General features: G+C 42.5%; 1 protein-coding gene across 1 annotated transcript in view; it reads left to right on the top strand.

The window, feature by feature from the left end:
• Positions 1-367: 367 nt before the first annotated feature.
• Positions 368-16,226, top strand: part of vps26c (VPS26 endosomal protein sorting factor C) — a 29,311-nt gene continuing 13,452 nt past the window's right edge. Inside the window, exons 1-5 of the mRNA XM_055645138.1 lie at positions 368-522; positions 9,768-9,911; positions 11,826-11,975; positions 14,695-14,775; positions 15,064-15,138. Of these exons, the coding sequence (XP_055501113.1) occupies positions 472-522; positions 9,768-9,911; positions 11,826-11,975; positions 14,695-14,775; positions 15,064-15,138 (501 nt within the window). The 5' untranslated portion in view covers positions 368-471. The remainder of the gene's footprint in view (positions 523-9,767; positions 9,912-11,825; positions 11,976-14,694; positions 14,776-15,063; positions 15,139-16,226) is intronic.

Genomic DNA, 16,226 nt, shown 5'->3' with positions numbered 1-16,226 from the left:
GACCGGAATAATTAAAAACAAAATCACTTCAGCGGTAAGAATCTCTTGTCCACTTCCTCGAGTGACCGGTCGTCGACTCCAAAGCATCTTTGGTCGACTCATCGAGTGGCCAGTCTCACAGCACGCCGGGATAGCCCCGTGTCATTGGGAGGACCCGGTGGAGGAATGGGAGGACCGCGTCACGTGATGGCGCTGTGTCTGAGTGCAAGAAGGCGCCGGTGAATTACGGGAGGGGGGAAGGGGGGGGCATAAGCGAAGACGCTACACGTGACGAGGGAAATCCAGCGACGGCACGACACGTGACGGGGGAACATAGCGATTGCTCCTCACGTTTTGGGGGGGGAACAGCGGCGATTGCTCATCACGTGACGGGTAGATAGACGCGGAGCATCACGTGAGAGAGGGCGCTACGGTTCGTCACGTGACGGGGGTGGTCGGCCGCGGGTCTGGCTTCGGCCTCGGAGTGTCTGGATGGCGGTCGATATCAAGTTAAAGCGGGCTAACAAGGTGTATCATGAGGAGGTGAGTGCAGCAGGGACTGTCAATGTTTCTTCCTCCCCCTACCCCGATTCCGGCTGTTGGTCTGAGTCTGTCGGAAGGACATGCAGATGGTGGTTTAATTAACCAAAGATAAGACACAAAGTGCTGGAGTAGTTCAGCGAGACAGGCAGCATTTCTGGAGAGAAGGAATGGGTGAAGTTTCGGGTCGAGACCCTGCTTCACACTGTGTGTCAGGGGAGAGGGAAACGAGAGTTATAGAAGGTACATTGAGCAAATTAATGAAAGATGCGAAAAGCTGGCGTTGCAGAACTCCAGTTAGAAAGAGAACTTTTTTCAAAGTAGGCATACACCTTGACATTTCGCAGTGGAACAGACAAAATATGTAGGAATTAACTTCACACCGAAGATAGGCACAACAAGTTGGAGCAACTCAGTGGGGCAGGCAGTGGGGAAAAGGAATAGGTCGAGATCCTTCCCGGTCGAGATCCTTCTTCAGGCAGAGTCTGGTGAGATGGAAATGAGAGATATACTGTCCTGTCACTGATGGCTGGGCGCAGGATGAGCGGCACATCCTTACCAGTCCCATCGAGTTGCGGGACTGCTTCCCCCCCCCCAGATTACCTAGTCTGTCATGCACTCCCTCCTTCCTGCCATTTCGTCTGACCTTGACCAGTAGCCTCAGTGCCAAACTTCCTCAAACTTTACCTATGTCCTTGTTGCCCCATCAGCAATAGAATTGATGGTATTGGGGCCACAATTATATGAAGATAGGGCGAGTGGCAGGTAGTGTAGAGGAAGCAGGGATTCTCCAGAAGGATTTCGAGAGATTGAGAGACTGGGCAAAGAATTGGCAAATGGAATGCTCATGTACTTTGGTAGAAGGAATAAAGGTGTGGACCATTTTCTAACTGGGGAGAGGATTCAAACATTGGGGGTGCAAAGTGACTAGGGAGTGCTGGTGCAGGATTCCCAAAAGATTAATTTGCAGGTTGTGTTTGTGATAAGAATGGCAGATACAATGCTATCTCATTTCAATGAAACTGGAATGAGTCTTTAGAATAATAATAATAATAACTTTATTTGTTAAGCACCTTAAAAACAACCAAAGCTGACCATGTGCTGTACAGAAAAAAGAAAACAAGCAAGACATCATAAAACAGGCAGAACAACAGAACATATAACTAACACGAGGCGCATAAATTACATACAAAAATCCAAACAATAAATTAAAAAACATAAAACACGAGTACGAACAACGCAGCAAAACAGAGGGTTAGAAGTTAATAAACAATCAACACCTCATGGTCATTGAAAGGCCATGGAGAATAGCCATGTCTTCAGTGGACGTGACTTAAAAACAGCTAGAGAAGGGGCCTGAGAGTTAAGTGCAGAGGCAATTCATTCCACAATCTCGGGAGTACCGACAATGGCAATGAGAAATTTATTCCCCCTGAGCTTCCGCTTAATCTTTGAATCAATCAGGAGCAGCTGATCATCTGACCTGAGAGAGCGGGAGGGTGTATAAGGGTGAAGAAGCTCAGATAGGTAGGACGGGGCAAGACCACTTAGGGATTTAAAAGTAAATAAAATAATTTTAAAACGAATCCTATACTGAATAGGCAGCCAGTGGAGAGAGGCCAAAAGGTGAGAAACATGATCATGCTTTCGTGTGCCAGTCAAGAGACGAACAGCTGCATTCTGTACCATCTGGAGACGGGCGATGGAGGACCGACTAACCCCCAGATACAGTGCATTGCAGTAATCCAGCCGGGTGGTAACAAAGGCATGGTTACCGTCTCAAAGTTAGAAGGCAATGGTAAGATCATATTTGGAATATTGTGAGCAATTTTGTGCCCCATATCTGAGGAAGGATGAGCTGTCATTGGAGAGAGTCTAGAGAAGATTCACAAAAATGATTCCCGGAATGATTGGGTTGACATGTACGGAGTGTTTGGCTCTGGGCCTGGACTCAGAGGGTTAGAAGGATGAGAGGGGGGATTTCATTGAAACCTACTGGATAATGAAAGCCAAGATAGAGTGGAAGTGGAGAGGATGTTTGCATTAATGAGAGAGTCTAGAACCAGAGGTCATAGATTCAGAATAAAAGGACGTACCTTTAGAATGGAAATGAGAAATTAATTTCACCAGTGGGCAATGAATCTGGGGAATTCATTGCCACAGATGGCTTTGCTGGCCAAGACATTTGGTATTTTTAAAGCGGAGATTAGTAGGATCTAGATTAGTAAGGGTGTTAAAGGTTATGAGAAGGCTGAGAGAAAAAAGTAGATCAGCCATGATGGAATGGCAGAGTAGACTTGAACTTAATTGTGCTCCTATGGTCCCTGCTGTGTTTCCCTCATCCCTACTTAACCAATGACTGAATTAACAATTTTCAGCTTAAATTTCACCTGTAGCCTTCTGTGCCTGGGCTTGAAATGAGCCTTGATGCAACTATACACTTGTAGAGGTTCAGTAGAGTATTTAACAACAATTCTCTAAACGAAGTAGAGCTTTGTGATTGAGTTAATGTGCTGGGCATTAATTTAATTGGTTACAGACTGCTGGTCAGAATAACACCCCTACGCTACTATCTTCCGTCTTCTATGGAAAATCAATTTTGAATCCAATCTGAAGTACAAGTCTCCATGGATCCTACGTGCCTTAGTCTTCTGGATCACACAACCATGCGGGACCTTATTGAAAGCTTTAATAAAGTCCGTGTATATAACACTCGCTGTTCTCCCCACTATCAATCATCCGTGTCACTTGCTGAAGAAACTCAATCAAGTTTGTCAAACATGACCTCCTCCACATAAAGACACGTTGACTGTCCTAGTTGTGAGTAGATCCTATCAGAATTTTCTCCGAAAATTTCCTGACCACTGATGTCTGGCTCTCTAGCCTAGGGTTATCACGTCCCTTTTGAACTCAACTTTCTCCTTCTTGCTTTCTAGGTATCATTTTCCTTGTGTTTTCTCAAATGTTGCTTAGAAAATTCTTTGTCCTGCAAGCAGTGATTCGATTCAAGGTATCATTAGTAATTTCACAGATGCTGACCACCTTCTTGTACACTGCATCTTCTCCAGTATACTTTGGAAAGTTGTGAATGAGTGAAGCTTCGAGTTAGAAGTATTTGTTAAATATATCATTGCTGCACTCTGCTGGTATGCCCATGTCATCACAGCAGCAACTAGAATTTAAACTTTACACTTGTGCTGAGAAATTTGAGTATGTGGGGCTTGTTTTCTAAGCAAATTGTTCACAAAGCCACCTTGCATGTTTCAATGCAATAGCGTCCATTTCTGATGGTCCAAATCTGTCCCATCGCAAAAGTTGACCTGACAATTCTGGAACTTAGCATGATGAGTGTTTTTCTTGTGACATGCTGGCAAAATCAGTGTTTCTGATATTCAGCCATATCTTTCCAATTGTACTTGGAGCAATAATATCCAAACAATGACCTTTGATTTTAATTCCCAGTAAAACCAGGAGCAAACCACACGTCTGAGAGGAAATCGTAACGAATCAAAAGATGCTCACTGGAACATCAATCTGGCTTTATGTTGCTGCCTGAGACATTATTTCTGCACAGTTGCTGAGTCCGCTGTAGCAGACGTTCAAAATAATACATGGTGTAGACATGTTGTGGTCTCTGCCTGAATAAGCCTGTGCCTTACGATGGGGTCTGTGGGGCCATTCACAGGTTTGGACTATTTCTGAGGGTGATTGTCGAGTTTGCAATGTTTTCCTTGAAGTAAGGGCAGCATTTTACTTGGTTGTTGTTCTTTGCCATACACAAAATGTGTTTAAAGCTGAGATACTCTTCCAATGATCCCTGGACCTGATTGCAACAATACATCTGCTGTAATTGTTGCAAGCAACTCCTCTCTTGAACACAAGGACTGCCTGCTTCAACACAATAATCGGGCTGAAAACAAGAATGATGAATGGTGCTAGGACTGAAATGCAACAGGCTTTTGGCCATCGTAGTAGAGATCACGACCAAAATCTTGGTCAAAGAGGTGGATTTAAGGGATATTTTGGTAATGGAAATAGAAACTGGAGCACCCAAGAAAACCCCCTAGGTTACAGGGAGAACGTGCAAATTCCAGACAGCACCTGTAGTCAGATTCCAACCCAGATCCCTGGAACTGTAAGGCAGCAGCTCTACTGCTGTGCCACTGTGACACCATAAAGGCGATTTGGAGGAATTTGAGCTCCAGGATAGAATTTTAACTGAGTTTTAATAGTCTGTGTGCCTGAGAATAGGTGAGTGTGAGTACACAGTGTGAATTAAGACATCGACAACTGAGTTTACGATGCTGCCATCTTAATGGTGGGTGAAATGAGGGAGAGTGACGAGGAATGCATTAGAAACAATTGTAAATGTTTAGATGAACATTTTGAACTCGGGGAAGGCAGAGCTTGGAGGCTGTCAATTTATGAGCAATGGAAGGCTTGAGAGAGGAATCGCTGGGTGTTATGCGTGGACATGCGGAGACTGGTGCTGTTTTTTCACATGATTTGAGAATGAGAAATGGGAAGTGACCAAAAATGAATCCTTTGAGGTGCACGACTTGATTCTCTGGTCTGAAGAAGGGTCGCGACCCGAAACATCACCTATTCCTTCTCTCTAGAGATACTGCGCGTCCCGCTGAGTTACTCCAGCATTTTGTGTCTGTCTTTGGTGGAAACCAGCATCTGCAGTTCCTTCCTGCACATTGATTCTCTGGTTATTGCCATGTTAATTAGTAAGTAAGTAAATTTTATTTATATAGCAAGTTTTAATAAACTCGGGTTGAAACCAAAGTGCTTTGCATAGAAGCAATAATTAGGTTTCCGTACATCCATAGAAAAAAAAAAAAAAAAAAATCTCAATAGAAAATTTAGTCGGCCAGCATGAGCCAATTATGTAAAATGTAATCGGTGACCCCATCAACATTACACCCAAGACATTGGGACTTTTGTCTTAAATCTCAAAAAATGTTGATTGGTCAATTGCAAATTTTCATGTGTACCACGTTTGATAATTAATTCTGCCATTCATCAAGTTTCCAATGGAATCAGTGGTTTTGTTTTTGTCAAATGCACCAGGTATAGTGAAATACATGTTTTTGCATACAGCTCAGCACGACTATCTCCGCACAAAAGCACAATCTCCCCGGTTTCCTCACCGTTACCAGGTTCTGCATTAAATCTGCTGCATCCTAAGTATGTAAGTACTACTTGTAAGGTTGTAAAGCAACTTCTGCCAGTGGTGCTGAGCCCTGATGTGTGGTCTTAGAAAGACTCTTGCAGCTCGGGTTATGCCTTGGGTCATTAAAGTTGGTCCAAATAGTTGTGCGCCCTTGTTCTTGAGTCTGATGCAGGGTTCCGACCCAAAATGTCACCTATTCATATTCTCCAGAGATACTGCCTGACCTGAGTTAGTCGAGCACTTTGTGCTCTTATTTTTTTTAATAAACCAGCATCTGTCTTGTTTCTACTCTTCTTGTTCTAAGTGCATTTGCTTTATATTGCAACTGGCAGCTTGAGACCCTGCCAAGAGCTGGTGCACTTGCAAGAGTTTTGCAGTGAGTAAACACATTTGTAATGTTTCACGTCAATGGTTGTCGGGGAAAGTGTTCAGTTATTATCCCAATGGATGGTTTGGAGGAGCCAAGTAAGTACTTTGGCTCTTGACACTTTGCCCAAAGAATATAAAAAAACACAGGTTTATGACCAAGCAAACATTGTCTAGACACAGGGTGGTAAAGGTTATGAGATTGCAAATACAACCACCAAAAACTGTTTGTTTCTCTTTAATACTGAATGAAGGATAAGATGAAAGTAAAGTTAACTTGAATTGCAAGCAACTAGTTCAGTCACACAATCCTCCCTTAAAGTTGATTCCTAGTTTCTTTGACCTGAGAACATTTAAGTCAAAATAAATTGAGAATTTGGGGCCATTTTAAGTGTCATGAGTGATAGGAGCAGAATTAGGCCATTCAACCCATCAAGTCTGCTCTGCCATTCAATCATGGTTCATCTATCTCTCCTTCCGAACTCCATTCTCTTGCCCTCTCCCCATAACCCCTGTCGCTGTATCAGTGCCATTGTTCACTGTCACAGGAGATAAAGTCTTACACTTTTGATATTGTGGATCCTATTTTGTATTTTTCTTGGCTTTCAAATCTCTATAGCTTAAGTTTCCAACCTTGTTGAGTACACTTTAAGTATCTATATCTACGGCATATACCAAAGTGCTTTAAACCCAATGAAATGAAGTTGTCCCTGCTGCTGCTTCTTCTTTTCGTGCCCATCTTGTTACAAATGTTGGCCTCGCTGTCATCGTCCGCCCTGAAAGGGACGCAAGCTTCCGGCGACAATCGATGGAAGCCATCACTTGTCGCAATAGATGACGGCGGCAACAGGATACTTCCAGTTTCCAGCCCTGTGACGTGGACGCTTCTGCTATGGGGCCGTAGTCCCTGCTGTGATGCAAGTACATGATAACCTAAGGATAAAATGATAACCATAAATTGTGGCACTTGGTAGCAAACAGTGCATCTCAAGGGCTTGAAGGAAATAAGTGGCGGATGTTGTAAATCATTTAGCCAGTGCCTAATGTTGCTCATGGATGACTTTTTTAAATTCATCAAATAAGATTATTGGTAAATTCTTCAGAATATGACTGCTTAGAATTCAGTTGTCAAATAAAATTGTTACCATTTTTAATGGCATAACCCTCGCTCTTCCCTGGTGTCACAAAGATTAAATTGAATTCAGTTCCATGGAAGAACCTCTGCCTTGATGAAGGCCGTGTTGGCAAACACTGAAGAAAATGTGTAATTTTGGGATTACTTGGCACTGGTGCAGTACTTTTTCCAGCAAAGATTAACTGCAGGATGACCAAAGGCTCCGGCAGATTCTTGCTTGTCACCTCTTACACCGAGAGGAACCAAGAACGAGCATAGTCTTCCATCTGCACACTCCACTCAAAGCACAGTCCTCCATCTGCACTGCACACTGGACACTGAGTACACTGCCATATTCCAGATGTAGAAACAAGGAACTGCAGATGCTGGTCTACAACTAAAAAGCCATAAAGTGCTGGAGTAACTCAGCGTGTCAGGCAGCATCCCTGGAAAACACAGATAGGTGACCCCTCAGTGTGATTTGTAGGCAGGGAAGAACGAAGGGGGCTGGGTGGAGAAAGAGAGCTGGAAGCTGGATATAATAGATTTTTGGGTCTGACTTCCCAAAGATACATTAATACTGAGCAGAAAATTTGTGCTGGAGAAACTCATCGGGCCAGGCAGCGTTTGTAGAGGGAGGGAATGAGCTGTCAATGTTTCGAACAGGCTGAATGAGCAGATGGGAAATGGCCAATATAGTGAGATGTAAGGCAAGACCTGCCAAGCAATATATGGAAGGTACACAAAAAAGCTGGAGAAACTCAGTGGGTGCAGCAGCATCTATGGAGCGAAGGAAATAGGCAATGTTTCGGGCCGAAACCCTTCTTCAGACTTCAAGCAATATATGGAACTGGATTCGGAGGTTTTTTTGGAAGATTAAATCAGGTGGGGGAAAGGAAAGGTGGTCATAGCGACAGAAGCTGGGAGATTATGTAATTGGATATGAAAGGACAGTGAAGTGGAACAGAGTAATGGGGATGGTAGGGACATGTGGGGGAGGCGATAGTGGAACCTCGTGGGGGGAGTTTGCAGGAGATCGTAAGCTCACCCCTAAGGCCACAGGTTCTGCTGCTGCTTGGTTCACCGTCCCAGAATAACTGGCATTGAAGGGATTGTATAAAGGAATCGCACCCACTGTTCTATCCAGAGTGGTTTGTTCAGGATAAATATATGCCTTTGTATTATCTGCTTCATGACTATGGAGGCAGTAAGACACACTGAGGGGACATCAGATAGCTACAAAGATTAGGTCCTAATAGTGCATGCTATTATAGTGTTTGGCAATGATTTTAGCAAGACATTGTAGCACTATTTAAATAGAACCTGGTGAGGGTATGTTTGTCTGGGGATTGGAAGCACAAGAGGGAAGGGACAGGGATATTCAGAAAAAGTATGAAGGTCGACAAAAATGCTGGAGAAACTCAGCGGGTGAGGCAGCATCTATGGAGCGAAGGAATGGGCGACGTTTTCGGTCGAGACCCTTCTTCAGACTGGTATTCAAAGGTATGGTACTCGATCAGACTTAGCGATAACCAGGAAGCATTGCCTTCAACTATTTCTATGGTATCCATATTGATATTGCACAGCAGTCTTCTATTGACAGTATCAATGTGATCAGCAATTGAATTGTCAGAACACACTGACACACCTGTGTCAATAGGATGTCTATTCAATAGAATGGCAGCACCGTGATATTTGCACAGGTTGCACCTAGTTGACGTAATCGCTTCGTAAAGCACTTGATGTGAGACTTTCATGCACAGCCCACAGCATTCATCCAAACCCTTGGTTACCTGTATACAGGTGCATATTTGTTCAGAGGTACACAAAAATGCTGGAGAAACTCAGTGGGTGTAGCATCATCTATGGAGCGAAGGAAATGGGCAACGTTTCGGGCATCTTTGGGATTTTCCAGCATCTGCAGTTCCTTCTTAAACATATTTGTTCAGAGTTGTGATTAGTCAGCAAATGTGACGTGTCCATGAGGTCTTTGTGTAAGTTAATCAAATGGTCACAGAACACAATGGGCCAAGGTGTGATAGATGCACCAAAGGCTGAGTTAATAAGAAAACAGATTTTCACCTTGAGAGAGATTGAAATTCCATCAAGAACACTGAGATTAGGAAAAGGTTAACTATAAATGAATGTATAAATGAATGACAACTTGAGAAGTCAGTGCTGGAGTAGGTCAACAGGATAGGCAACATCTCAGGAGAACGTGGATAGGTTACGTTTCAGGTCCCCGCCCCAACAATCGGTCTGAAGAAGGGTCACAACCCAAAACATCACCTATCCATGTTCTCCTGAGATGTTGCCTGACCCGCTGAGCTACTCAGCACTCTGCATTTGTAAACCTTGTTTCTAATGTATTCCAACCGGATGGCTGATTAAACTCATCAATAGGAACGTTCTCCAGTGTTTGCATTGAAATAACACACAAAAACATTTGTTGCGAGTTTTCTCATTACAAAATGTTTTCCTGGGACATAATCATGTCTCAAATCAAGGAATACCTGTACTTAGATGGACTGTGTGGATTGACCTGTACACTACTGGGGTTTGCTTGAGCTGTAATTTCTGTTGTTGCAGGAAACTCTGTCTGGAGTGGTTATTTTAACCAGCAAAGAAGCCATCCAGCACCAAGGGATCACCTTGACCATGGATGGTGCTGTGAGCCTCCAGCTCAGTGCAAAGAGCGTTGGTGTATTTGAAGCTTTCTACAATTCTGTCAAAGTAAGTCAAGTTTATATGTTATTTTACACTTTTTTTAAACAAGCTCACCACCTGGATAATCTGTTTCGATTTTGTAAAAGGACTTGCTCCACTGCTTTCTATTTTTTAAATCCGTATTCCTGTCACAACACTTAACCTGGTAATCCTCCTTTCTTGGGAAGATAGTTCGGTTCAGTTTAGAGATGCAGCGTGGTCCATGCCAACCATTCATCACCTATTCACGCTGGTTCTATGTTATCTCGCTTGCGTATCCACGCCCTGCACACGAGGGGCAATTTACAGTGGCCAATTAACCTAAAAACCCGCAAATCTTTGTGTTGTGTGAGAAAACGAGCCCATGGAGAAAACCTACGTGGTTACAGGGAGAAGGTGCAAATTCCACACAGACGCACCCAAGGTCAGGATTGAACCCGGGTCTCTGGTGCTGTGAGGCAGCAGTTCTACCCTCTGCACCACTATTAATTGATTTTATTAACCCTCCAATTAAATGGTGGTTCTAATGGTTTGTTCAAATACCAGTTTGTTATTGAATAAAAATATAGGTGACCAGCTTACAATGTTTTCTTTGTGAGGGCAAATAGTTCATTGAGACAGGCAGCATCTCTGGAGAGAAGGAATGGGTGACGTTTCAGTTCGAGACCTTTTCTGAAGAAGGGTCTCGACCCGAAACGTCAGCCATTCCTTCTCTCCAGAGATGCTGCCTGCCCGCTGAGTTACTCCAGTTTTTTGTCTCCTTTTGATTTAAACCAGCATCTGCAGTTCTTTCCTGCACAAATAGTTAATTGGACAGGCAAGCTTTCTTTGTCACAGGTCTTGTCGGTTCCCTGAATGTAATAATTGGAGTCATAGAGTTGTACATCATGGAAATGAGCCCTGCAGCCCACCATGTCCATGCTCACCAATTTGTCCATCTCTGTTAATACCATTTGTTCTGTTTAAGTGTCTTAAGCAATATAATTGTGTTGGATTCCACTACCCCCTCTTGCAATGGATTGCAGGTTGAGATATCAGGGGGAGGGGGTGGGGAGAGAGAAATCTTACTCCTCAAATTGCCTTTAAATCACCATACTCTCACCAGATTTCATTTTTGAGAGAATGGGGCAATGATTTTGACCATCACCCCCGGTCTATCATGTCATCCTTCAGCCACGTTTGCTCGAATGAAAACAAGCAGAGTCTATTCAACCTCTTTCCATAACTAAAATCCTCCAATTCAAGCAGGATTATGAATCTCCTCTGCACACTTTCCATCTCAGTGGTGTTGTTGCGACAGAGTGGTTACTAGAACTGCGCACAATCTTCCAGGTGCTGCCTAACCAATGTTTTGTAAAGTTGCAGCATAATGTCCCATCTCTTATTCCTAAATTCAACAAATGTGGGCTTTGAAATGCTCCACTGAGAATACTTTGCATTTAATATCAGCTCCTCTGCTACAATATGATTTGTCAGTTCTAATCAATTAGATTCTCTCCGAAATTAGGAACATAAAGCTGTCTTGAATGCGCTTTCCACAGTTGAGGCACTGGGTGTATATTTTGTGTGATTGGGAACACTGTCTAAAGCAACCAATGGGCCAGTGCATTTTGATAGATCATGAATTTCACAAACATTCACATTGCACACTGTTATTCTTAAATTAAATCTTTCAGAAGGCAAGACTTCCCAAAAACATCCACACTTGTTAAAATTCAAGAGGCAATTGGAAATATCTGGCAAGAGATACCAATAATTGGTAATTGTGTTCAGTGAGCAATAGACATGCTGAGAGTTAAACAAAATGAAGTACTGGAACAAAAGGGCCGATTTGTACCAGGTCTATACAGCAGGCTACATATTTCCTGTTTTAATCCCATAACAATCCTTTAGCTCAATGTATCTTGAAATTTTAACTCTGATTTTTCATTTCTCTTGTAGCCTATCCAACTTATCAGCAATAATATAGAAGTAGCCAAGGCGGGAAAATTTCCAAGTGGCCGGACGGAGATCCCTTTTGAATTCCCACTGAAAGTAAAAGGCAGTAAAGTTCTCTATGAGACATACCATGGGGTATTTGTTAATATACAGGTAGGTAAGCAATATTAAGATTTATAAATGGGCCACGTTCAGCATTGAGTCACAACGTATTATTTGTTTGTATTATTACCTTTATTCTTCCCTCACCCCCACATCAGTCTGATGAAGGGTCTCAACACGAGAACGTCACATTCCTTCGCTCCATAGATGCTGCCTCGCCCTCTGAATTTCTCCAGTATTTTTGTCTACTTTCATGTATTATTACAAGGTCAGCATTCTCCCTGTTTCATTGGGGCTGGAAAGAGGTAGAAGCGGAGCCGGGTTTCTTCATGGTCTTGGAGCAGAACTAGGCAGTTCTTCCCATCAAGTCTATTACTCCATTCAATTATGGCTGGTCTGTCTTTCCCTCTCAACTGCATTCTCCTGCCTTTGCCCCATAACCCTGTGACACCTTCCTAATCAAAAATCTGTCAGTTTCTGCTTGCGAAATATCCATTGACTTGGCCTTGACAATGAATTTCCACAGATTCACCACTCTAGTTCGCTTTCACGTGACTTTACACTTGTTGCATTCTCCACTAATTATAGCTTGCAGTAATGATGTAAATGAATGATACCTGAAACATCTTGTCCAATCTTCCCTTCCAATGAATTGGTTCCCAGGCATTTTGCATTTGACCCACAATAAAGGGCTGAAGTTTTAAGTGCTGAGATTTGGAATGGGAAGGGGGGGGGGGAAATGCAAGTTAAAAAAGACTACTTCACACCCATCACATAAAAATGACTCGAGGAAAGATCAGTGCGTCAAATGAATGCAGATTGAAATGCACCAATATGAGAAAGAATAACAAGTGTTAACAGGTCATAGTCTAAGAATGATATTCTACCGCAATTTATTAAATGTAAATTGCAGAATAACATAGTTGAAGCCTCCATGTTGTGTAAAGTGCTGTAAGGCAGGAAAGATGGAACTGGCAGTACGTTATATTGGTGGATTGCAGAATATTGTGTGATTGTGTGATCGATTCATTTATGGCATGAGAAATTGTCACTTTCTGTCCCTTGAATGTACTGCTGTTTACCCATTCATTTCTATAGTTAAATAGTTTCTATAGTTAAACCCTGGCTTGCATTTGACTTTTTATTGTATACCAGTTCTTTGGCATTCCTTTTCCTCTACACCTTGTACATCTCGTATGTGTATGTGACAAATGAACTTGACTTGACTTGACATTTGGCTCCATCCCTCTCTTCACCTGCTTGGCTTTCAATGGCTGGCTTTCTCAATCCCTCCCACCCTTTGGCAAGCTCATACTACCTGCCCTTCACAATTTGTTGAGTATTTAATGTCCAAGTTAAGGGGCTGTCCCACTGCAGCGACCTAAGAAGAGTTTAGGTGAGTTTGAAAAAATGTCATGTCGAAGACTGTTGAAGACTGTTGAAGACTAGCTTCGACCTCCTTCGACTATGTTGAAGACTAGCTTTGACTAGCTTCGGGAAAATTGGACACTGAACAGTGGAGAGTGAAGACGACCTCCTTCGACCTCCCTTCGATTATGTTGAAGACTATCTACGACTACCTTAGATTACCTACGAATAACATGCCGATCTACTTTGACTAAATCTACGAGTATCGATTTTTCCCATGGCGACTTTTTTTTACTCGTGGCATTTTTCAACATGTTGAAAAATACGCCACGACCTAGCTGAGGCCTCGAGTACGCGGGGACTACTCTCGAGCATGAAGGAGAGTTACAAAGACCTCCTCGGACCTCGTGTCGACCGTGGTGCGAGTGAGTCGAGGGCGAACTCGCCGTTTAGATCGCCGCAGTGGGACAGCCCCTTTAGTTTGTTACTCCCTGGTGCAAGCACCCCAAGGGTTTCTTGAGCTCAGTTGAAGGACACGGAAGTGAAGAGTGCCCTTTTTCTGCAGAACACTGTTCCGTGTTTATTTTGATTCATATTGATGCACACCAATTTACTGTTCCAAGTTGCAGGATAATAAATGGATGCTAACATGAGGCTAATTTATTTTTGTACATTTCAAAGTGCATGACAGTTTATACTTTCATGAACATCAACAGAGCTCGAGAAATAGTTTACAGCCATTTATGTTTAATTAAATTCGAACGTATGGAGGCAAGGTAGGTAGTATACTCTCAGCTGGGTATCTCAAAAATAGAATGACCAGATAAATACTTTGCAGTTGAGATTGGCCAGTGCAATAGGGATAATTCCTCATCTCTTAGAAATAGTGCTGTAGAATCTTACGTTTATTTGTTGAAACATATGGGGTGCTGTTTAACATCCAGAAGACCAGATGTTTTGAAAATATTTGAATTTTTTCAGTTTGGATATACATGAAACCCATGTTATTACAGATCTTTATATAATGGATTTTGGTTATAGCAGACTGTCTCTTTACCAGGTTGCCAGTTACACAGGAAAATTAACGTCATTGACATTGACAAGGCATTAACATAGATGAGCAATCGCTTCGAGCAACACTGTTTGCAAATGTGTTTCCAAACAAACGGCCATTAGTATTTTTAGCAGGCAGGAACAAAAACCTATTTTTAGCTGTTCACAATTTGTATTTGAAAACAGCTTGTTCTTGCATGGAGTGACCACTAGGTTGGAGCAAAGCCTTTGCTCGATTATAGTGGACAATCGGCAATAACGGACACCATTCTCCCTCGATGGTAGATATATATTTTCCCTATTTTAAAGTGATTACGCTCCAGTGTGATTTTCTTTGTGCCTCTTTCAGTACACACTCCGGTGTGATGTGCGACGTCCACTCCTTGCAAAGGACTTGCAGAAGAGCTGTGAATTTATTCTGCATTCGTTGGTAAGTGGTGTCTGTTTTGAAAACTCGAGAGAGGGCGAATCAGCGCTTAGCGTTCATCTGGATTTCTTTAATTAAACTGAGTAGAACCTATAGCAGATTGACATTGGTTCTCATTTGTGGCTTCTCTGTCATGATGTACTTGGAGAATTTATATGAGAGAGAGCCACTGTATTGGAGGGAAAGCATGTTGAAAAATAAATGGACAGGGTTGCATGTTTTGAGCTGTATGTTGTTGTAATCTTTTTACTTTAATTGTTTTTTAAATTTAATTAATACGTTTTTTTTAAGCCTCAGAAAGGCAGGTTAACACCCAGCCCTGTGGATTTCAGCATCACTCCCGAGTCGCTGCAAAATGTCAAAGAGGTGAGCTGCACTTTTGGTAAGAATTGGAGATTGGATGGGTTGAAGCCTTGTTAGGAAATGCATTTGCAAAGCAATTGGGGTGAAAAATATAAATTTATAAACAATTAAAAGCCAAAATGACAATTGATTTGTGGTGAAGATATCATGGTTGCTGCTTGATCATTTACAGAGAAGCACAGACTAAACAGTGTGGCCGGAGAATATCGTTTACGTTGATTTGTCACAAGCAGGAAACCAAATTTTGATCGGAAGAAGTGTCCCGACCCGAAACCTTGCCTATTCTTGTTCTCCAGTGATGCTGCCTGACTTGCTGACTTAAAAGACAAAGTGCTGGAATTATGCTCAAGATTCCAGCATCTGCCGTCCCGTGTGTCTCAGTCTCATTTTTTAAATTGGAAACTAAGAGATCAAGTCATTCACTTGATTCAATCTCCTGTTGACTGAACATGTAATTGTCTCATAACCCATTCTCAAGATCAAATTGAAGGTAGTTCTACACTCCTACAACTAGAGGGTTATCCACAAGTGAACTAATGTGATATACAGAATAATGAAATGCAGAGATAGAGTGGATGTGGAAAGGATGTTTCCACTATTGGGATAGTCTAGGACCAGAGGTCAGAATTAATGGGCGCTCTTTTAGAAAAGAGGTGAGGAGGAACCTCTTTAGTCAGAGGGTAGTTAATCTGTGGAACATTGCCACAGAGGGCTGAGGAGGCCAAATCAGTGGATATTTTTAAGACGGAGATAGACAAATTCTTGAATAGAACGGATGTCAAGGGTTATGGGGAGAAGGCAGGAAAATTGAATTAGGAGGCAGAGATTAGCCATGATTCAATGGCGTAGCAGACACGATGGGCTGAATGGCTTAATTCTACTCCTATAACTTGTGAACTTCTCTCTCTGGTCAGATGGCAGTTCTTCAGTTCCGGTTTGGTAGCCTTGTATGACTTCCTGCAGTGACGCGGATGTTTGCTTTGTTTTCAAAGATACTTCAAAGCAGACGGTGTCAGAGATCGTTCAAGTGAGTTTATTGTCATGTGTCCCTGATAGGACAATGAAATTCTTGCTTTGCTTGAACACACAGA

Source organism: Leucoraja erinacea, chromosome 13, assembly GCF_028641065.1.
Source record: "Leucoraja erinacea ecotype New England chromosome 13, Leri_hhj_1, whole genome shotgun sequence".
NCBI lineage: Eukaryota > Metazoa > Chordata > Chondrichthyes > Rajiformes > Rajidae > Leucoraja > Leucoraja erinaceus.
Note: the sequence above shows the minus strand (reverse complement) of the source record. Positions and strands in the feature narration are given on the sequence as shown.